This window comes from Neophocaena asiaeorientalis, unplaced genomic scaffold (genome assembly GCF_003031525.2).
Source record: "Neophocaena asiaeorientalis asiaeorientalis breed wild unplaced genomic scaffold, Neophocaena_asiaeorientalis_V1.1 scaffold174, whole genome shotgun sequence".
Lineage (NCBI taxonomy): Eukaryota > Metazoa > Chordata > Mammalia > Artiodactyla > Phocoenidae > Neophocaena > Neophocaena asiaeorientalis.
In genome coordinates, this window is record NW_020174922.1 from 3,288,677 (window position 1) to 3,312,220 (window position 23,544).

At 36.6% G+C, this 23,544-nt stretch overlaps 1 protein-coding gene across 1 annotated transcript in view; it reads left to right on the plus strand.

Moving 5' to 3' along the window:
* Positions 1-23,544, plus strand: part of CCDC171 (coiled-coil domain containing 171) — a 336,015-nt gene that overhangs the window by 50,190 nt on the left and 262,281 nt on the right. The window contains 1 exon segment of the mRNA XM_024760469.1: positions 21,892-21,984. Within this exon segment, the coding sequence (XP_024616237.1) occupies positions 21,892-21,984 (93 nt within the window).

Here is a 23,544-nt window from a genome sequence, read left to right on the forward strand (position 1 = left end):
CCACATCTTCTTTATCCATTCATCTGTCAATGGGCACTTAGGTTACTTCCATGTCCTGGCTACTGTAAATAGAGCTACAAGGAACACTGGGGTGCATGACTCTTTTTGAATTATGGTTTTCTCAGGGTATATGCCCAATAGTGGGATTGCTGGGTCCTATGGCAGTTCTATTTTGAGTTTTTTAAGAAACCTCCATACTGTTCTCCTTAGTGGCTGTATCAATTTACATTCCCACCAACAGTGCATGCAAGAGAGTTCTATTTTCTCCACACCTTCTCCAGCATTTATTGTTCGTAGATTTTATTCATTTAGTCCCATTTGTTTCTTTTTGTATTTATTTCCATTTCTCTAGGAAGTGGGTCAAAAAGGATCTTGCTGTGATTTATGTCATAGAGTGTTCTGCCTATGTTTTCCTCTAAGGGTTTTGTAATGTCTGGCCTTACATTTAGGTCTTTAATCCATTTTGAGTTTATTTTTGTGTATGGTGTTAGGGAGTGTTCTAATTTCATTCTTTCACATGTAGCTGTCCAGTTTTCCCAGCACCACTTATTGAAGAGGCTGTCTTTTCTCCATTGTATACTTTTGCCTCCTTTATCCAAATTAAGGTGACCATATGTGCATGGGTTTATCTCTGGGCATTCTATCCTGTTCCATTGGTCTATATTTCTGTTTTTGTGCCAGTACCATACTGTCTTGATTACTGTAGCTTTGTAGTATAGTCTGAAGTCAGGGAGCCTGATTCCTCCAGTTCTGTTCTTCCTTCTCAGGATTTCTTTGGCTATTTGGGGTCTTTTGTGTTTCCATACAAATTGTGAAATTTTTTATTCTAGTTCTGTGAAAAATGCCATTGGTAGTTTGGTACAGATTGCACTGAATCTGTAGATTGCTTTGGGTAGTATAGTCATTTTCACAATGTGGATTCTTCCAATCCAGGAACATGGTATATCTCTCCATCTGTTGGTATCATCTTTAATTTCTTTTATCAGTGTCTTATAGTTTTCTACATATAGGTTTTTTGTCTCCTTAGGTAGGTTTATTCCTAGGTATTTTATTCTTTTTGTTGCAATCGTCAATGGGAGTATTTCTTCAATTTCTCTTTCAGATTTTTCGTCATTAATTTACAGGAGTGCAAGAGATTTCTGTGCCTTAATTCTGTATCCTGCTACTCTACCAAATTTGCTGGTTAGCTCTAGTAATTTTCTGGTAGCATCTTTAGGATTCTGTATGTATAGTATTATACCATCTGCAAACAGTGACAGTTTTACTTCTTCTTTTCCGATTTGGCTTCCTGTTATTTCTTTTTCTTCTCTGATTGCTGTGGCTTAAACTTGCAAAACTATGTTGAATAAGAGTGGTGAGAGTGGGCAACCTTGTCTTATTCCTGATCTTAGAGGAAATGCTTTCAGTTTTTCACCATTGAGGACGATGTTGGATTTGGGTTTGTCATATATGGCCTTTGTTATGTTGAGGTAGGTTCCCTCTATGCCTACTTTCTGGAGAGTTTTTATCATAAATAGGTGTTGAATTTTGTCAAAAGCTTTTTCTGCATCTATTGAGATTATCATATGGTTTTTCTCCTTCAGTTTGTTAATATGGTGTATCACATTGAATGATTTGCATATATTGAAGAATCCTTGCATTCCTGGGATAAACCCCACTTGATCATGGTGTATGATCCTTTTAATATGCTGTTGGATTCTGTTTCCTGGTATTTTGCTCAGGATTTTTGCATCTATGTTCATCAGTGTTACTGGCCTGTAGTTTTCTCTTTTTGTGACATCTTTGCCTGGTTTTGGTATCAGGATGCTGGTGGCTTCGTAGATGAGTTTGGGAGTGCTCCTCCCTCTGCTATATTTTGGAAGAGTTTGAGAAGGATGGGTGTTAGCTCTTCTCTCAATGTTTGATAGAATTCACCTGTGAAGCCATCTGGTCCTGGACTCTTGTTTGTTGGAAGATTTTTAATCACAGTTTCAATTTCAGTACTTGTGATTGGTCTGTTTATATTTTCTATTTCTTCCTGGTTCAATCTCGGAAGGTTGTGCCTTTCTAAGAATTTGTGCATTTCTTCCAGGTTGTCCATTTTATTGGCATAGAGTTGCTTGTAGTAATCTCTCATGATCCTTTGTATTTCTGCAGTGTCAGTTGTTACTTCTCCTTCTTCATTTCTAATCCTGTTCATTTGAGTGTTCTCCCTTTTTTTCTTGATGAGTCTGGCTAATGGTTTATCAGTTTTGTTTATCTTCTCAACGAACCAATGATCTTCGCTATTGTTTTCTTCATTTCTTTTTCATTTATTTCTGATCTTTATGATTTCTTTCCTTCTGCTAACTTTGGGGTTTTTTGTTCTTCTTTCTCTAATATGTTTAGGTGTAAGGTTAGGTTGTTTATTTGAGGTTTTTCTTGTTGCTTGATGTAGGATTGTATTGCTATAAACTTCCTTCTTAATACTGCTTTTGCTGCATCCCATAGGCTTTTGGTCATCATGTTTTCATTTCATTTGTGTCTAGGTATTTTTTGATTTCCTCTTTGATTTCTTCAGTAATCTCTTGGTTTTTTAGGAGCATAGTTTTTATCCTCCATGTGTTTGAATTTTTTAGTTTTTTTTTCCCGTAATTGATATTTAGTCTCATAGCTTTGTGATCAGAAAAGATACTTGATACGATTTCAGTTTTCTCAAATTTACCAAGGCTTGAGTTGTCACCCAGGTTATGTTCTATCCTGGAGAATGTTCCATGAGCACTTGAGAAAAATGTGTGTTCTGTTGTTTTGGATGGAATGTTCTATAAATATCAGTTAAGTCCATCTTGTGTAATGTGTCATTTAAAGCTTGTGTTTCCTTATTTATTTTCATTTCAGATGATCTGTCCATTGGTGAAAGTGGGGTGTTAAAGTCCCCTACTATTCTTGTGTTACTGTCTATTTCCCCTTTTATGGCTGTTAGCATTTGCCTTATGTATTGAGGTGCTCCTATGTTGGGGGCATAAATGTTTACAATTGTTATATCTTTTTCTCAGATTGATTCCTTGATCATTATGTAGTGTCCTTCTTTGTCTCTTATAATAGTTCTTTATTTTAAAGTCTATTTTGTCTGATAAGAGAACTGCTACTCCAGCTTTTTTTTTAAATGTATGTATGTATTTATTTATTTTTGGCTGTGTTGGGTCTTTGTTTCTGTGCGAGGGCTTTCTCCAGCTGAGGCGAGTGGGGGCCACTCTTCATCGCAGTGCGCGGGCCTCTCACTGTTGCGGCCTCTCCCGTTGCGGAGCACAGGCTCCAGACGCGCAGGCTCAGTAGTTGTGTCTCACGGGCCTAGTTGCTCCGCGGCATGTGGGATCTTCCCAGACCGGGGCTCGAACCCAAGTCCCCTGCATTGGCAGGCAGATTCCCAACCACTGAGCCACCAGGGAAGCCCCTCCAGCTTTCTTTTGATTTCCATTTTCGTGGAATATCTTTTTCCATCCCCTCACTTTCAGTCTGTATGTGTCCCTAGGTCTGAAGTGGGTCTCTGGTAGACAGCATATATACAGGTCTTGTTTTTGTATCCATCCAGCCAGTCTGTGTCTTTTGGTTGGAGCAGTTAATCCATTTACATTTAAGGTAATTATTGATATATATGTTCCTATTACCATTTTCTTAATTGTTTTGGGTTTGTTTTTGTAGGTCTTTTCCTTCTCTTGTGTTTCCTGCCTAGAGAAGTTCCTTTTGCATTTGTTTTGAAGCTGGTTTGGTGGTGCTGAATTCTCTTAACTTTTACCTGTCAGTAAAGGTTTTAATTTCTCCATCAAATCTGAATGAGATCCTTGCTGGGTAGAGTAATCTTGGTTGTAGGTTTTTCCCTTTCATCACTTTAAATATGTCCTGCCACTCCCTTCTGACTTGCAGAGTTTCTGCTGAAAGATCAGCTGTTAACCTTTTGGGGATACCGTTGTATGTTACTTGTTGCTTTTCCTTTGCTGCTTTTAATATTTTTTCTATGTATTTAATTTTTGATAGTTTGATTAATATGTGTCTTGGCGTGTTTCTCCTTGGATTTATGTTGTATGGGAGTCTCTGTGCTTCCTGGACCTGATTGACTATTTCCTTTCCCATGTAAGGGAAGTTTTCAATTATAATCTCTTCAAATATTTTCTCAGTCCCTTTCTTTTTCTCTTCTTCCTCTGGGATCCCTATAATTCGAATGTTGGTAAGTTTAATGTTGTCTCAGAGCTCTCTGAGACTGTCATCAATTCTTTTCATTTTTTTCCTTTATTCTGCTCTGTGGTAGTTATTTCCATCATTTTATCTTCCAGATCACTTATCTGTTCTTCTGCCTCAGTTATTCTGCTACTGCTTCCTTCTAGAGAATTTTAATTTATTGTGTTATTTATCTTTGTTTGTTTGCTCTTTAGTTCTTCTAGGTCCTTGTTAAATGTTTCTTCTGTTTTCTCCCATCTATTTCCAAGATTTTGTATCATCTTTACTATCATTACTCTGAATTCTATTTCAGGTAGACTGCCTATTTCCTCTTCATTTGTTTGGTCTGGTGTTTTTTTACCTTGCTTCTTCATCTGCTGCATATTTCTCTGTTTTCTTATTTTGTTTACTTGCTCTGTTTGGGGTCTCCTTTTCGCAGGCTGCTGACTCGTAGTTCTCTTGTTTTTGGTGTCTGTCCCCAGTGGATGAGGTTGGTTGAGTTGCTTGTGTAGGTTTCCTGGTGGAGGGGACTGGTGCCTGTGTTCTGGTGGTTGGGGCTGGATCTTTTCTTTCTGGTGGGCAGGGCCGCATCTGGTGGTGTGTTTTGGGGTGTCTGTGACCTTATTATGATTTTAGGCAGCCTCTCTGCTAATGGGTGGGGTTGTGTTCCTGTCTTGCTAGTTGTTTGGCATGGGGCATCCAGCACTGGAGCTTGCTTGCTGTTGGGTGGAGCTGTGTCTTAGTGTTGAGACTGAGATCTCTGGGAGAGCTGTAATCAATTTATATTACGTGGGGCTGGGAGGTCTGTGGTGGTCCAGTGTCCTGAACTTGGCTCTCCCACCTCGGAGGCTCAGGCCTGGCACTGGGCTGGAGCACCATGACTCTGTCAGCCACACGGCTCAGAAGAGAAGGGAGAAAAAAAGAAAGAAAAAAAAATATTAACATAAAAAGAAAAATAATAAAAAAAGAAGATAGTAACCAAACCAGTAAACAAATCCACCAATGATAACAAGTGCTAAAAACTAAACTAAGATAAACATGAAAATCAGTAACAAATCAGTTGCAGACAGCAAACGCCAAGTCTACAGTTGCTCTCAAAATCCGCTGCCTCAATTTTGGGACGATTCGTCTATTTAGGTGTTCCATAGATTCAGGGTACATCAAGTTGATTGTGGAGATTTAATCAGCTGCTCCTGAGGCTGCATGGAGAAACTTCCTTTTCTCTTCTTTGTCTGCACAGCTTCTGGGGTTCTGCTTTGGCCCCACCTCTGCGTGTAGGTCTCTGTCAGTCATCTTTTCCCCACCCAGACAGGAGGGGGTTTAAGCAGCAGCTGATTAGGGGGCTCTGGCTCACTCAAGCCATGGGGAGGGAGGGGACAGTAGTCAGAATTGGAATGTGGGGCAAGCCTGTGGTGGCAGAAGCCAGTGTGACATTGCAACAGCCTGAGGTGTGCTGTGTGTTCTCCCGGGGAAGTTGTCCCTGGATCACGGGACCCTGGCAGTGGCGGTCTGCATAGCCTCCATGGGTGGGTTGTGTGTGTGTGGATAGTGACCTGTGCTTGCATACAGCATTCTTCATGGCTGCGTTAGTGTTTCATGCCCGTCTCTGGGGTCCGAGCTGATAGCCATGGCTCACGCCTGTCTCTGGAGCTTGTTTAGGCGGTGTTCTGCCTCCTGTGGGCAAATGGGGATGAATCCCCTCTCCTTGCACACCCCGAAACAAGGGTCTCTTGCCTCTTCGGCAGGTCCTCCTCCTGGCTAGCTGTGGTGCACTAGCACCCTCAAGCTGTCTTCATGCAGCCAACCCCAGTCCTATTCCTGGGATCTGACCTCCGAAGCCCAAACCTCAGCTCCCAGCCCCCACCCGCCCGACGGGTGAGCCAATAAGCCTCTCAGGCTGGTGAGTGCTGGTCGGCCCTGATCCTCTGTCAGGGAATCTCTCTGCTTTGCCCTCTGTACCCCTGTTGCTGTGCTTTCCTCCATGGCTCCGAAGTTCCCCCCACACCCCGCCGTCTCCACCAGTGAAGGGGCTTCCTAGTGTGTGGAAACTTTTCCTCCTTCTCAGCTCCCTCCCAGAGGTGCAGGTCCTGTCCCTATTCTTTTGTCTCTGTTTTTTCTTTTTTTCTTTTGCCCTACCCAGGTACATGGGGAGTTTCTTGCCTTTTGGGAGGCCTGAGGTCTTCTGCCAGCATTCAGTAGGTGTTCTTTAGGAGCTGTTCCATATGTAGATGTTTTTTTTTCCTTTTTATTAATTAATTTATTTATTTTTGGCTGCACTGGGTCTTCATTGTACGCATGGGCTTTCTCTAGTTGCAGTGAGCGGGGGCCACTCCTCGTTGCTTTGTGCAGGCTTCTTATTGTGGTGGCTTCTCTTGTTGCAGAGAACGGTCTCTAGGTGCACGGGTTTCAGTAGTTGTGGCATGCAGGCTAACTAGTAGTGGCACGTGAGCTCTAGAGCACAGGCTCAGTAGTTGTGGCGCACGGGCATAGTTGCTTCACAGCATGTGGGATCTTCTTGGACCCAGGCTCGAACCCATGTCTCCTGCATTGGCAGGTGGATTCCCAACCACTGCACCATTAGGGAAGCCCTAGATGTATTTTTGATTTATTTGTGGGAAGGAAGGTGGTCTTCACGTCTTACTCCTCCGCCATCTTGAAGGTCCTTCCCTTATTTAGAATTTTTAAGTTGTAAAACTCCAGTAGCACTTTTTAAACACATGTATATTCTGAAACATCGCTAGAGAATATCTTGGCCTCTCTTGCTTAACCTATTATTATGGTTGAAGTACAGGTTTAGTTGCTTACTGTATTTTATAGAATAAATTTTAGTCATTGTTGGCTTATAAACTTTATTGATGCAAAGATGAACTATTTTCTAGGAGCAAGATAATGCTTTACAAAATATGCACGAGAAAGTAGAAAAATTAGAAGCCGAACACATGGAGTGCTCTGACCTTTTACGTCGACAGACAAGTGAATTCGAATTTAGCACTCAACGAGAGGAACGTCTTAGAAAAGAGTTTGAGGTATATTTTCTCATTCTTTTATAGCACATATATGATGGCTAGTTAGTAATTTAAGGACAAAGTTTTACTCTGTAATAAAATATAATTTTTTGACATTTATATATATTGAATATTGGCTTCCTTGAAAACTTTTGTATTTGAGTAAATTATATCTTGCTCTGAATTAAAAAAAAACTATTCATTTTTAATAATTAATTGTCCTGGAATATTTGGAAAGTTTGAAGGTAATTGTTTATATTACAAGTTTGAGGAAGCAACACAAGAAAAGATATCAAATTCTAATTTTGTAGTTTGAATGCTGTGTACTAGCTACATAGTTTTGTGGAGTGCTTTTCAGGTTAGACTTTATTTATTTTTTTATAAATTTATTTTTATTTATATTACTTATTTTTGGCTATGTTGGGTCTTCATTGCTGCATGCGGGCTTTCTCTAGTTGTGGCGAGTGGGTGCTACTCTTCGTTGCATTGCACGGGCTTCTCATTGTGGTGGCTTCTCTTGTTGTGGAGTACAGGCTCTGGGCACGTGAGCTTCAGTAGTTGTGGCATGCGGGCTCAGTAGTTGTGGCTTGCGAGCTCTAGAGTGCAGGCTCAGTAGTTGTTGTGCATGGGCTTAGTTGCTCTGCAGCAAGTGGGATCTTCCTGGACCAGGGCTTGAACCTGTGTCCCCTGCATTGGCAGGAAGATTCTTAACCACTGTGCCATGAGGGAAGTCCCCAGGTTAGACTTTAGATGGGAAAGGAGCATTAGTTTACAAATGAAAAAATATGATTTTTGTGAGTAAATGATACTGATAACCACTTTAATCTTGAGAGATAGCTAATTTATTTGTTAATTTTTAAAAAAAATTTTCTTTTGCTTTGTGGGAAATTAAGTATTTCAATAGATAAAGAAGTTTGTTTTAAACATAATTTATAATTCTTATAAAGTAAATAAACATTTATAAAGAGTATTTAATGATAAAATGCTGGAGTACTCTCATTAAACTCACTTCTGTCAGTTAACACTGTGCTGAGAATTTTAGCCAAAAAAATATATAAAAACAAGAACAGTGATAAAAAATTATAATTTTTGGAAAGAAGGGGGGTATGATTCTGATTATTTTCAGATGGTATGCTAATAACCCTAAATGGTCAAGAAAATCATCTTTGAAATTATTGACACTAGTAAGAACATTCAATAAGGAGGTCAAGAAGAAAATAATATATAGCAATTATGTTTACACTCTAATATACCAGTAATAATCAGAGAATAAGATACTAAAAAAGTTTTTGTCACCATAGTGACAAAAACAGGAATACAGTTAACAACAAATACATTAAAAATTACGAAATTTAACTGAGAGCCTTAAAAGAAAATGATGAGACATTTTGGGAACCCTTAACAGTGTAAAGTTATGAATCCTCCCTAGATTATATTATGGGTTAAAGCAGTTCCAATCAAAGGTTGAGTGGAATTATCTTGGGAAGACAGATTCTAAAGTTCATCCACATGAGGATCTATAAAACATTTTGGTAAGAGTAATGAGTGGGCACTTACTATACCAGAAGTTAGTACAGATTATAAAACTTCAGTAATATATCAATCGTGTTTTTTTGGTTGTATGCAACAGAAACCGACTTTGGTTAACATAAATAGGGAATTCAGTGGAAGAATATGGGAATCATATCCACAGAATCACAAGGAATGTTGGGGAATCAGCTTAGAAATCATATGAGTCCCAGAGCATCTCCAGAGTTCTTGGTAGCAGAAATGATGGATGAAGCTGAGGTGAATTGGTACCGATAGTTTTTATTCTTTTTGTAACTTTGGTCAGGATTCTAATCTGGAAAGAACATTTGATTGAAAGAGGTAATTTGCCCCAAGTAAATTCCTCTAATTATGCTAAAATTAAAGTCCCCCAAATAAATTCTTATATAGAAATTAGGGTGCTGGTAAAAAAAGAAGGGGAAAGATTGTTGAGTGGCCAAAAAGTACAATACCTCTAAGACCAGACTTTCAATGTCAGAATTGAAAGGTCAGTAGTAGACTTGTAGAGTATATCATTTTAACTCAGTAAGGATAGGAAAAATTATTCAGTGAATCATGTTGAAATGATTGGTTAACTATTTGGGACAAAATAAAAATAGATTCCTATCTTACATTATATTCAAAAATAAATTCCAGTTGGATTAAAAAGAGTGAAATATTAAAAACAATGATAAAATAAGAAGAAAATGTAGTTTAATTTTTTCTGCTCTCTGAGTCATTATGACTTACTACTAATCATAAAAACCAAGGAACAAAATATTTAGGAATGGATTTATAGCTTTGACTAGGAGAGATTAAAGTCATATGTAAGTAAAATCCCCACTTCGAATAAAAAGACAACCAAATGAGAAAAATATTTACAGCAAAGGGTAAATATATTTCTGTCTCTCTAAATCCCCTACTATTTGATAAGAGAAAGGAGAAGGTGTTTATGAAAAAATCTACCAAGTAAATCAAAGAAGATATGAAAGAAAAATTTCAGATGGATAACAAACATAGGAAAAATGCTCCACCTCACCATAATGTAAGAAAGACAGTAACACTCAAAATAATAAGATTAAAGAAAATGATAATACCCAGCACTGGTGAGGGTGGTGTTAAAAATTCTTGTACCATGATGGTGGGTGTGTAAATTTTTAAAACCTTGAAGGAATTCTGTTTGGGTGCTTTATAGGGTCTGTTCTCAGAAAATTATCATGTTCTTCTGGGACTCTCTCCTGTTCCATCTCCTCATTGCTTTCTAGGCATATGGCATAGCTGTCACCTGGGGACTTTTTCATTATCCTCTGTTGCATCTTCAGTTTCTTAGGTCTCTTGCCTTCTTCACTTCGTTGGAGTACATAGACTAGTAGCTTCTAAAGAAAGGGTGTATGGGAGCTAAGTTTTATTTGATCTTGCATATCTGAACATGATTTTTTTAATCAATAAAGTATTAAAGTATATAGAATTTGGCTGAATATAGAATTTTAGGATGGAATTCTTTCTTTCAGAATTTAAAGGCCTTGCCTCCCTTGTTCCCAGTCTCTTCTGTCGCTGTTGAGAGGCCTGATGTTATTCTTGTTTGTGTTCCCTTGTGGTGACCCTTTTCTCACTCTTCCTCTCTGAAAGTTTTCCTGTTTCTCTATTTTTTTTTTTTTTTCCTGCGGTACGCGGGCGTCTCACTGTTGTGGCCTCTCCCGTTGCGGAGCACAGGCTCTGGACGTGCAGGCTCAGCAGCCATGGCTCATGGGCCTAGCTGCTCCGCGGCATGTGGGATCTTCCCAGACCGGGGCACGAACCCGTGTCCCCTGCATCGGCAGGCGGACTCTCAACCACTGCACCACCAGGGAAGCCCTCTTTTGTTTTTCAAGACTTTTTTTCTTCCAGTTAGTGAGATATAATCGACATACAGCGCTGTATAAGCTTAAGGTATAGAGCATAATTATTGATTTACATACATCATGCAGTGATTATGAAAATAAGTTTGGTGAACATCTATCATCTCATATAGATAAAAAATAAAAGAAACAGAGAAGAACAGTTTTTTCTTATGATGAGAACTCTTAGGAATAACTCTTAGCAACTTTCATATATAACATACAGCAGTATTAATTATGTATAACATGTTATACATTACATCCGTAGTACTTATTTATCTTTTTTTTTTTTTTTTAAGCTTATTTATCTTATAACTGGAAGTTTGTACCTTTCACTGCCTTCATCCAGTTACCCCTCCCCTCACCCCTCTGCCCCTGGTAACCATAAATCTGATCTCTTTTTCTATGAGGTTGATTGTTTTTGAAGTATAATTGACCTACAACACTATGTGAGTTCCTATTATACAACATAGTGATTTGATATTTCTGTACATTTCAAAATGATCACCGTAAGTCTGGTTATGATTTGTCAACACACAAAAAATATTACCTAGTTACTGGCTATATTCCCTACCCTATACATTTCATACCTGTGACTCATTTATTTTGCAGCTGAGAGTTTGTACCTCTTAATCTCCTTCACCTGTATCTTTCTTCCCTCCCATGCCCTACCCTCTGACAATCACCTGTTTGTTCTCTGTAGCTGTTTTTGTTTTGTCATGTTTGTTCATTTGTTTTGCATTTTTAGATTCCACATGTAAGTGAAATCATATAGTATTTGTCTTTCTCTGTCTGACTTATTTCACTTAGGTTAATACCCTCTAGGTCCATCCATGTTGTTGCAAATATCAAGATTTCATTCTTTTTATCGATGAGTAATATTGTATTTTATATATATATATAAAATGATATATATATGATATATATATATGTCACATCTTTATCTATTCATCTGTTGGTGGGCACCTAGTTTGCTACCATAGCTTTGCTGTTGTGAATAATGCTGCAGTGAACATACGGGTGCATATATCTTTTTTTTTGCGGTATGCGGTCCTCTCACTGCTGTGGCCTCTGCCGTTGCGGAGCACACTGCGCCACCAGGGAAGCCCCATATATCTTTTCTAAGTAGTGTTTTTGTTTTCTTTGGATAAATACCAAAAAGTGGGATTGCTGGATCATATGGTAGTTTTATTTTTTTATTTTTCTATTTTTAATTTTTTGAGGACTCTCCATACTATTTTCCATAGTGGTTGTACCAGTTTACATTCTCACCCATTGTGTATGAGGGTTCCCTTTTCTTTTTTTTCACTTTTTTTAAATAGAAAACTTTAAATATTAAAAAAGGTAGACAGCATAGTACAGTAATGGTACTCATCACCAGCTTCAAAAAATTTTCATTTAGGGCTTCCCTGGTGGCGCAGTGGTTGAGAGTCCGCCTGCCGATGCAGGGGACACGGGTTCGTGCCCCGGTCCGGGAGGATCCCACATGCCGCAGAGCGGCTGGGCCCGTGAGCCATGGCCGCTGAGCCTGCGTGTCCGGAGCCTGTGCCCCGCAATGGGAGAGGCCACAACAGTGACAGGCCTGCGTACCAAAAAAAAAAAAAGTTATTCATTTGTGGGTTATCTTGAATCATTCATACCCCTATTCACTTTCCTTCTTCCCATGTTATATTGAAACAAATCCCAGGCATCGTATCATTTTAACCATAAATATTTCATTGTGATTTCTAAAAATTAAGGGGCCTTTTGTTTAGAACCACGTTATCAATATCAAACTTAAATTAACAGTAATTACTTAATATAATCAAATATCCAGATATTATTTAAATATCATGTTGCTACATATATGGCATAAAAATGTATGTATGATTACAGTTTGTTTGAATCAGAATCCCTAGTAGGTCTACACATTATAATTGGTTGATATGTCTCTTAAGTCTCTCAATCTATAGGTTCTCCATCTATAGCTTTCTTTTTCCCTTGTATTTGTGAAGACACCAAGCTATTTCTGCTGTAGAGTTCCCACTAACTATAAAATTTCAGAACATCAAAGATAAACAATGATTCTTAGTATAGACTTTTTTTGTGTTCAGTGTGCAGGGCATTTGGTGGCCATTTTAGTTAGGAGACTCATGATCTTTATTTTGTGTAATTCTCTTGTGTTATTTCTTCATAATTTCCTGCTCAGGGTTTTTTTATTCTCTCTTTCTTGGGTTTTTAATTGTTCAGTTGGTAGGCCAACTGGTTGATGTTTTGCTTTTCTTACCTTTTGTTGTCTTTCTCTTTGTATTTTTGTTGTTGTTGGTTCGTGAGAGATTTACTTGACTTTTCTAATCTTCTAATTGAATATTTTATGTTTTCCTTTTAGTTTCTGAGGGCTCTTGTTCTCTGTACCATTTTTATAGCATCCTGATCCTATATTATGACTACTGTATTCATTTGTTTGTTCAGAAAACCTCGAGAGTGTCAGGCACACTTTTGGGTGTTTGAGGCATAGCAGTGAACAAAACAAAGCCTCTTCCTTCTTGAAATTGACACTCTTGTCAGGGAGAATCACACATGAAATGAACTAGAATTTGATAAGCCCTATGGAGAGGAATAAAGGAGACGAGGGGAGTAATAAATGGTGGGGTGGAATGGTTACCTTCTTGTGTTAGTGGTCAAGGAAGCCTGACTTGATAAGATGGCATTTGAGCAGAGACCTGAAGGAAGAAAGGGATTGAGCCATGTGGCTATCAGGAAGAGATTCTAGGTAGAAGGAATAGAAAGTGTAAAGGCCATGAGATGCGAGTGTGCTTGGAAAGTTTGAGGAATAGCAAGTAGGCCATTGTGATTGAAATGGATTGAGCAAGAGAGAGACTAGTAGGGTGTAGAGAATGGTAGGCAGATGTTATAGAGTCTTGAAGGTCTTTTGGAGTTCATTGTAAGAACTTTGGCTTTCTTTCTGAGATGGAAAGCCATTGAAAGGTTTTAAGCAGAGGAGTGACATGTCCCCTCTAATTTGTTTTAAAAGCATCATTCTGTTTACTCCTTGAAAGACAGATTGTAAGAGGCCATTTAGGAAACTATTAAAGTAATTACATGAGAGATTATGGTGCTTTAGACCAAAGTAGTGGTAGAGGAGGTAGTCAGATTTGTATGTGTTTTGGAAGATAGAACCAGTAGGATTTGCAGATTTATTAGACATGGCTTGTGAGAGAAAAAGAAAGGGAGTAAAAGATAATGCCAAAGATTTTGGCTTGAGCCTTTGGGGGAATGGCACTGTCATTTACTCAACATGGCCAAGAATGCAAGTGGAGTAAATTCGGGAGAGATGCGGAGTTTGGTTTCAGAGATGTTAAATTTGACATGCCCGTTAGACATCCATGTGGAGATGTTGAGTAGGCAGTTGAATGTAAGTATTGGCCTTAGGGAAACCTTACTGTAGAGTGATGAGATGTGCCAAATATTTCATTGGAAAGTGGTGAAACGTTACAATCCATAGGACTTTTCTCTTTGTTTCTACAAAGAGTGACCTGCTAGTTTCCTCTTTGGTGGTTATTAAATGGAAGAAAGAAATGGAGGAAAAATCTGTTTCATACTATTCAGTATACAGAATTTCCCCTGGCTTCAGTCTTGTACACCAACCCCCCTACCCCTGCTCTGCCCACCCCATGTATCTCTATGTCCAACCTTGGCTTCAGAGTGACATTTTCCAGATAATAAACCTCCAGTTTGTGAGTTTGTGTAGTGGTTGGTGGGGGGTAGTTGTAGGCTAATTAGGGTGGAGGTGGATGCCTGCAGGTTAAACTCTTCATACTGATGATTTAAAAAAAACCCAAACTTTACTGAGATATAATTTGCATGCTACAAATTCACCCATTTATAGGGTACAATTCAGTGGTTTTTAGTATATTCACAGAGTTGTACAGCTATCACTACAGTCGATTGGAGCATGTTTTCATCACCTCAGTAAGAAACCCCACACCCATTAGCTATCACTCTCCTCTTTCCCCATTCCTATCATCCCTAAAAAAACATTAATTTACTTCTGCTTCTATATATTTGCCTGTTCTGAACATTTCATATTAGTGGAATCATGCAATATGTGGTCTTTGATGATTTTTTTTCACATAACAGGATGTTTTAAGGATTCATCCATGTTGTATCATGTATCAGCACTTCATTCCTCTTTATTACTAAATAATCTCCCATTGTATTATAGACCACATTTTGTATATCCATTAATCAGTTGATAGACATTTATGCTGTTTTCACTTTTTGGCTATCATGAATAATGCCTCCATGAACATTTGTATACAAGTTTTTGTGTGGACATGTTTTCAGTTTCACCTAGGAGTGGGCATGCTAGGTGACATATCTCTATGTTTAACTTTTTGAGGGGCTGTCACACTGTTTTGCATAGTGGAGGCACCATTTTACATCCCCAGCAGCAATGCATGAGGGTTCCAGTGTCTTCAGATCCTCACCAACACTTGTTATTATTAGTCTTTCTAATTATAACCACTTTAGTGGGTGTATAATGGTATCTCGTGGTTTTGCTTTGCATTTCTCTGATGACTGATGATGCTGAATATCATTTCATGTGCTTATTGGCCATTTGTATATCGTTGGAGAAATAGTTATTCAGATCCATTATACATTTTTAATGGGTTCTTTGTGTTATATGATCGTCGGATGTTTTAATAGGGAAAACGGGGTGTGGAGTGTATAGGAACTCTCAGTAATAATGCCAGATTATGAAGTTGAACTTGACAAAGATAAATTACTCATACGCTTACCACATATGGTCTAATTTTATATGAGGTTAGAGAAAGAAATTTAAAAGTGAGATTATATTCCAAGTAATATTTTTAGCTTATTTGTCATTTGTGCTGAACATTTTTTCAGGCCAGAAAATTCAGGAGTGCATCATCATATTTTATCTCATCATTTTTAATATCATGTGGTTTGTGGATGGCCTATTAGAAAAGGATTAGAATAAAGTTCTGAATATACTTAGAATTTAAAAAGATCATTTAGAAGTCACTTTAGGATGCTATAAAACTCTATGATCATCACTAAAAACATTTTAATTGCCTTATAGGTATGAAGAAGTGCTAGGTAACAGTGATTTTTGTTGATAAGATTCTTGATAAGTCACTTTTGACTCAATTGAGGTAGTGTCTAATGCCTAAACTTTAGGATTTGTTTTTGGATAACTCAGTATTGATTTATTTTCTTGTGAAATACTTACTTGCCCCAATTTCTTTTTTTTTTAATTGATTAATGTTGTAAATATAAAATTGTTTTAGACTAGTTTTATATTGAGTTTTTTCTTAGCTACTCTGTAAATACTTTTGATAATACCAGGTCTCTGCTTTGGGGGAATTTGAAGCTTTGAGGGTGTCCAGAGAGTCTAGTTTTATTCTATTTATAAGAATTTTCTGGAATTTGAAGCTTTGAGGGTGTCCAGAGAGTCTAGTTTTATTCTATTTATAAGAATTTTCTAAGTGGACAAGTATAGTACTGTGACTTACCTACAATTCTTCATGTTTAGACACCTTACAAATTTTTGCTTTATATTTAAGTGAATGTATTTTGTATTGGCTCTTTGACCGGGTGATGACATAATCAAGGAGAAGTTAAATTCCTAGAGGGCAGTTTATGTAGTTTAACATTCAGTTGTGGAGACATTAAGTACTAGTAATTCTAGGCGCTTATAATCATCATTGGTATTTTTAAAAAAGGATTAATATAAAATAAGATAATAATAAAGAGGAAAATTGTTAAATTTTTAATTTAATAGAACACATTATTTAATGTCAGTAATATCAGACTAAAGCAACTAATAGACGTTTAGCCTAATAAATGTTTTAAATTTTAATGAAGCTTCAACAGTTACATTTCATGAAGAGGTGATTTCTTTATGTGCCTGGGCCAAAGAAGTTTATATATATGTGTGTGTGTGTGTGTGTGTGTGTGTGTATGTATAAAAATTTTTAAAAATCTGATATGCTATAGACCATTGTGTGGCTTAATCATCTTAACATGGATCAATGTTTTCTTAGATTAAAAAAATAACAAATTCCCAATCCAATTTTCTAAATGTGGTGCTGGATACCAGAGAACCAAGGGAAAAGTGAACTGGAAAAAGAAATATCCGTGGCTTTCATAAACCTCTTTACAACTAGGGGAGGTTTTTTTTTTTTTTTTTTTTTAATCATGTGAAATAAGTTTAACTCAATAAGAAAAGAGAAAAGAGAAGATGCAAACCTAATTCTGAGTGAACTGAAGAATCTTGTGAAGATTACAGTGGAGAGAGAGCAGTCTTTGAAAATAAATTCTGAATTGCTTCTGTCAGTCATATTCTATATTATGGTAACGTAAGGAAGGGTAGAATGTAGTTTTTTACTTATACATATACCATACTCAAGTGAAAAAGGAAAAGAAAAATGATTCTCACCTTTTGTATTGTTCGTGAAGCATCCGCATATGAATCATCTTTTTAAGGCCATCATGTGTTTGTAGGAATGATTTTTAAACACCTATTTGTGTTGATTACCAACTATAAAAGGTAAATAAATCACCTGGGTTATACTATTGTGCTTATAAGTATTATACATTTTTGTATTTATGTTCATAATGGATTTTAAAACTGGAAGTTCATTAAAAATTTTGTGAAATACTGAAGTTTTTTACTGCTAGAAAAGGTAAAGATGATTTTAAAGATGCTAAATTAATTTATTACCATGCCAAACAGAATTTGTGGCTTGTAAATTCTGTTCCTTAGAGATTCTGACTCTCTAAGATATCTTTTTTGGTAACAAAAAATACTTTGAGATCTTCAGTTTAAGAGCTCCAAGTATAGTGACTACTCTTGTTTTCTCCCACACAGGTAGGGAATAAGGATTGTAGTTAATTGTCATTAATTGTTAACACACATTTAATATATTATTTACAATCACTAAAATATAATACATATACTTACCACTAAAATAACCATTATAGAATTAATCAGTCCCTTAGAATCATCTTTTTGAAGATGGATTATTACTATATTGGTTACTTGTAAGAGTTTTCATTAATGGGAAATATCAGGTGATAAAATCTGGAACAATAGTTAAATAAACAACCACTTCCTATTTACACAGCTATTGATATTCTGGGGTAAACTTTGTACAACTGTTTTGGAAACAGTACTACCTAACACACTACTGAGAAGTCTTTGATTGGTAGGTACTTGTGTGATATTTCCTCCCTCATTTTTCTTGATGTCCATTTTAGTGGGCTAAATTTCATATATCAAGGTTTTTCTGCTTGACTAATCCCTTTAAGTTCATGTATATCCTCTGGGCTGGGCATATTCTATTTGAGGAGGCAAGAATGTAGTAGGAGCTGCTTTTGCCCAGTGTCTCAGCAAATTCCTTGAACACATATGTTTTCATAATTTTTGTGAAACTTTGGAACAGGCCCATGGAAGCCATGGGAGCAGATGTGGTGTGGAGAACAAATGTGGTCTGGATGTGTTTCATTAGTTCTGCTTGTGAATTAGACTTGGCGGCGCATGCCCTGTGTTATGATAAAATAATGTTTTCTATGTTACCTTCTTCAAAGAATGAACACTCACTTTTCTTAAGTGGAGTAGACTATCTAACTGGGCTTATTGTGATTTAGTGAGATACAAATCATAAAATAAAAAAAATTATACCCATACAATGAACACAGAATTTACTGGAATAAAAATTAAAAATTTTGGGTACAATGAACACAGAATTTACTGGAATAAAAATTTCTTGGCAGTATATTGCAGTCAGAAAGGACGTGACAGCCAGCTAATAAATGATAAAATATGTGATCATTCTGTGTCACATACAGAACTCTGATGTTCATAGTATTAGGGAACAGACAGTATATAGTGTAATCCTTGTACTACAGGCAAATTTATATATAGTTAAATTGTCCGGGGGTATATATGAATTTGTGTTGGATTTTGTACTTTAATCTGAATTCTCTTATGCTTTCTGCTCTTGCTATGTTGATTATATTAGGATTGGAGATAATGATTGTTGTACTAGTTCTTAGGTGATATTGGAGAAAAATATTTGTGAACAGCAAGTTGATGTTCCTCTAGCACCCTCTGCTGGAGATAAGAATTAATTCACCAGACTAGAAGATTTTTACAAAATATTTATTAGGAGGGCTTTAATTATGTCAACAAAACACACTCTTGAAGAAATTTGTTTAAATATGTGAAGATTTTTTATGCTGTCCTTACTGATTAATTTATTGTTTTAGTAATTAATAAACAGTTTATAAATTTGTTTTCTTCTGGACATTTCATTTAAAAGAGGAAGGTATGGAAATAAAGGTGGGATCTCTGGTTTATTATTTCAACCCGTTTGATTTTGGTTTAGGCAGAAAAAAAAAGTCGTCGTGACTTTTGGAGTGAAATCAGATAAATTGATTAGTATGACAACATGTACATGAAAAATGAAAATTTTGCCACTTTTATCATGGAATCACTGAATATTCTGTATTTTAAGAAAATAACACTTATTTTGATAAAACTATGTAAATGCCTTTTGGAATATGAAAGAATATATTAACATTATTAGACTGGTTTCTTCTATTTGCCCTTTATTAGCTTTTTGCCTGTTTTGATCCTTTATTCTCAATGTCTATGGGTTATTTCCTTGACACTGGTTAGACTTCTGACTTGCAGAACCTAACACAAGTATTTTGAATATTGAGAAAGTTGACTTTAGTTCTTCAAGGACAGGAACTTCATCTTGTGGCATTACATTAAAAAAATTTTTTTTTTTTACTAGTATTGGCCCTACCTAGGGTAATACTCATTTTAATCTGGCTAACCATTAAGAATTTTTCTGATCTAGTATGTATCACCTTTGTACCTACAACCAGTGGGGATCCCTTGTTCTAGGATTCAAAGTCAGCATTGAGAGGAACTTTTAAACAGAAATGAAGAAGCTTGACATAGGTGGCAGTCACTTCTTTGAAATGTCATTGGTTCTTACACTTAGGGATTCTTTTTATTTTTTATTGAGATATAGTTCACATAGTATTGAATACACTCTTTTAAAGTATGCAGTTCAGGGTTATGAAACCATTGCCACTATCTGATTCTGGAACATTCTTACCACCCCAATAAGAAACTTTATGCCCATTAGCAGTCAGTGCTCATTCCTTCCTTCCCCTGTCCCCAGCTATTGGAAACCACTCATACACTTTCTATCTCTATGGATTTGCCTATTCTGGCCATTTCACATAAATGAAGTCATTTAATATGTGGTCTTTTGTGTCTGGTATCTTTCGCTTAACATATATTTTCAAGGTTAATCTATGTTGTGGCATGTGTTGGTACTTAATTCCTTTTTATGGCTGAATAATATTCCATTGTATGGATATACCACATTTTGTTTATCCATTCATCAGTTGATGGGCACTGGGTTTTTTTTCACCTTTTTTGTGTTTATGCTCTGCACTGCAGCAGACATTATAGGAATATGTTTTGCTCAAGGAAAAGTGTAGTCATTTCTCACTTATCCACAGACCACTTGATTAGTTTTTGGATTATCCTATTTTTATTATGCCCCTTCTGGTTGTGATACATTACTATCTCTGTATGCAAAAAAGAAATGGTGGGAGAAAAGAGGAAAAATCAAACTAATCAAGCTGAGCATTAAAAAAAAAAAAACCTATAGCTAAGGCTAAATGACAGAGTAAGTATAACGAATAGAAACATTTCTTGCCCAAATTTTATCTAAGAAAGGAAAGGAAATTACTATTGTCTTTCTCTTTCACTGTTGAACCATCTATATTTGACAGACAGGACTCTAGGTGTGGCGGGGCTGACTCCAGCTTGAAAAACTAATAAATTAGACTTTGTCATAACAAAAACTTTTGCTATGTGAAAGACACTAACGTTAAGAGAATGAAAAGACAAGCTGTAGACAATATTTGGGAGGAAATATTTGCAAATCACGTACCCAAAAAATGACTTGTATCCAGATTATATAATGAATTTTCAAGATTCAATAATAAAAAAACAAACAGCTCAATTAAAAAATGAGAAAAAGGGGCTTCCTTGGTGGCACAGTGGTTGAGAGTCCGCCTGCCGATGCAGGGGACGCGGGTTCATGCCCCGGACCGGGAAGATCCCACGTGCCGCGGAGCGCCTGGGCCCTTGCGCCATGGCCGCTGAGCCTGCGCGTCCGGAGCCTGTGCTCCGCAATGGGAGAGGGCCGCGTACCGCAAAAAAAAAAAAAAAAAAAAAAAAAAAAAAAAAAAAAGAGAAAAAGATTTAAGCAGAAACTTCACCAGAAAAGATATACAGATAGTAAATAAATACATGAAAAGATGCTCAATGCCATTTGTTATTAGGAAAATGAAAATTGAAACTAAAATGAGATACCATTACATTCCTATTTAAATGTCTAACCCTCGCCCCCAAATAACCCAGAAGACTACCATGCCAAGTGTTGGTGAAGATGTATGAAATTGGAAACAGTTTGTGAAACAGTTTGTCAGTTTCATAAAACATTAAACATATGCCTACCACCTGACCCAGTCATTCTGTCCTTCACTATTTATCCCAGAGAAATGAAAGTGTATGTCCATACAAAGATTTATACATAATTGCTCATAGAAGATTCCTTTGTATAGCCCTAATATATAGCCCTATATATATTCCTTTGTATAGCATCCAATTCAAATGTCCATCAGTAGGTGAACTGATAAACCGATTGTGGTGTATCAACACAGTGGAACACTTTAACAGTAAAAAGTGAACTATTGATATGTGCAACCACATGGATGAAACTCAAAATAATTTTGTGGGGAGAAAGAAGCCAGGCAATAAATAATATGCACTGTGTGATTCAATTTATATTGAATTCTGGAAAACAGGAAATGATCTATAGTGACAAAAAAGCAGATCAGTGTTTACTTGGGGGTTAGGGGTGGGGTGGTGAGGACTGGATGACGGGGTTACCAAAGGACACAAGGAATCTTCTGGGGTAATGGAAATATTTGTCTGTCTTGATTATGGCAATGATTTCGTGGGTGTATATATACAAAACTTACCAAGTTATACAATTTCAATATGTGTAATTTATTACATGTAAAGTATAACTGAATAAAGAAAAAGAAAACAAGCTCTGGAGCATTATTCCCGAGCATTATTTTTGCAACATGACTTTTATACTCTTGCAAATGAAAAAATGAGGCTATAGTAATCCAAAGTGTTAATTACAATATAGTGGCCTATATTCAATTTAAATTCCAATGTTTAAACTTAATGTTTTCAGGCAACTACTCTAAGAGTGAGGAAATTAGAAGAAGATGTTGAAGCAGAGAGAGCAGCACATTTGGAATCGAAATTTAATTCTGAAATTATTCAGGTAAAATGTGAACAACATTTTTTTAATGGATTTTATTAAGCTGGGAAAAACAGCATTATGTTCAGAGAACTAAGGTGTGCGTTTAGAGCAGGTAGCGTGTTGTTAAGACACGCGTTATTCTATTTACTATAATGGTATAGTTGAAGATAGTCTTTATTAGAGAGGAGCTGGCACACTACACCCCACAGGCTGAATCTTACCCACTGAGCGTGCTTATGAAGTTTTATCTTGTCCGTGGTGGCTTTTGTGCTACCTTGGCAAAGTGGAGTAGCTGCGACAGAGACCTCACGTTCTGCAAAGTCCAATGTGTTTGCCATCTGGCGCGTTACAGGAAGATCTGCTGATCAGAGTGTTCTTCTTATCAACAACCTTGGGATGAATTTCTTTCTGAAAACATTTTAAAATCTGCACCTTCATTGATTGAGTGCATATCCTGTGCATATCACCTGTCACTATATTAAGAGCTGAAGGCATAAAGGTGAATGAGCTCCTTTTGGGACTCAAAATTCCATTACCAGAGATACTGTGTACCTATATATGTTGGTGTATAGGTAGAAATATTAAATACTAAAGTACTATGGGAGCGTAATAAAGAGAAGGATTAAATCTGAGAGGGGAACTGAATGAAGGCATCCTAAGGAAAGCGTCCTTTTCCCTAGGGCTTAGAGAATGAGAAGGAACTCCTAAGGTTAGCAAAGGCATTTTAACTGGGGGTTGGCAAACTACTGTCGTGGACTAAGTCTGACCCTCAGCCTTTGTTGTAAATAGTTTTACATAAAGTTCCATAAGTCCAAGTCCATAATTTAATTTGGTTTTTTAAAAAAGACTTAGACTTTTCCCCTATATTAAAAATTAATTAATAGAATTTGCAGAGTTTTATTATTTAAACAGGTCTTAACTAGGATGCAACTAACTTTGTAAGAATTTTAAAATAATTGTTTTTTACTTTTATCTTTAATGAAATGCCTTTTACCTGCAAAATTCTCAGACCCATGTCTTTTTTTTTAACATCTTTATTAGAGTATAATTGCTTTACAATGGTGTGTCAGTTTCTGCTTTATAACAAAGTGAATCAGTTATACATATACATATGTCCCCATATCTCTTCCCTCTTGCATCTCCCTCCCTCCCACCCTCCCTATCCCACCCCTCTAGGTGGTCAGACCCATGTATTTGAGTGCATGTATATGTAAAGCAAATTTGTGTAAGTTAAGGTTTTTTTTTTTTTTAGTTAAGCTTTTTTGTTTTTGTTTTTGTTTTTTTAGAAAAAAATGATTGGATTACCCAAAATGGCATTAATAGGCAATAAGGCTGAAGTTTTAAATTCATGCAAGAAGTAGAATTCAAAATTAAGTTTTTCATTGTAGTTATATCACTGGGAATATATAGTTAATAGGTATAAAAATGAAAATGTTACATGTGTATTTTTTACTCATATAATTAAAAATTAATATTTGATACCCAACTTAGTGCTATAACTTAGGAAAAAAGCAAAAGTGTGTATTTGAATCATAGATCTATAAATATTGACAAATATTTTTAGTGAGGTACACCCAGTAA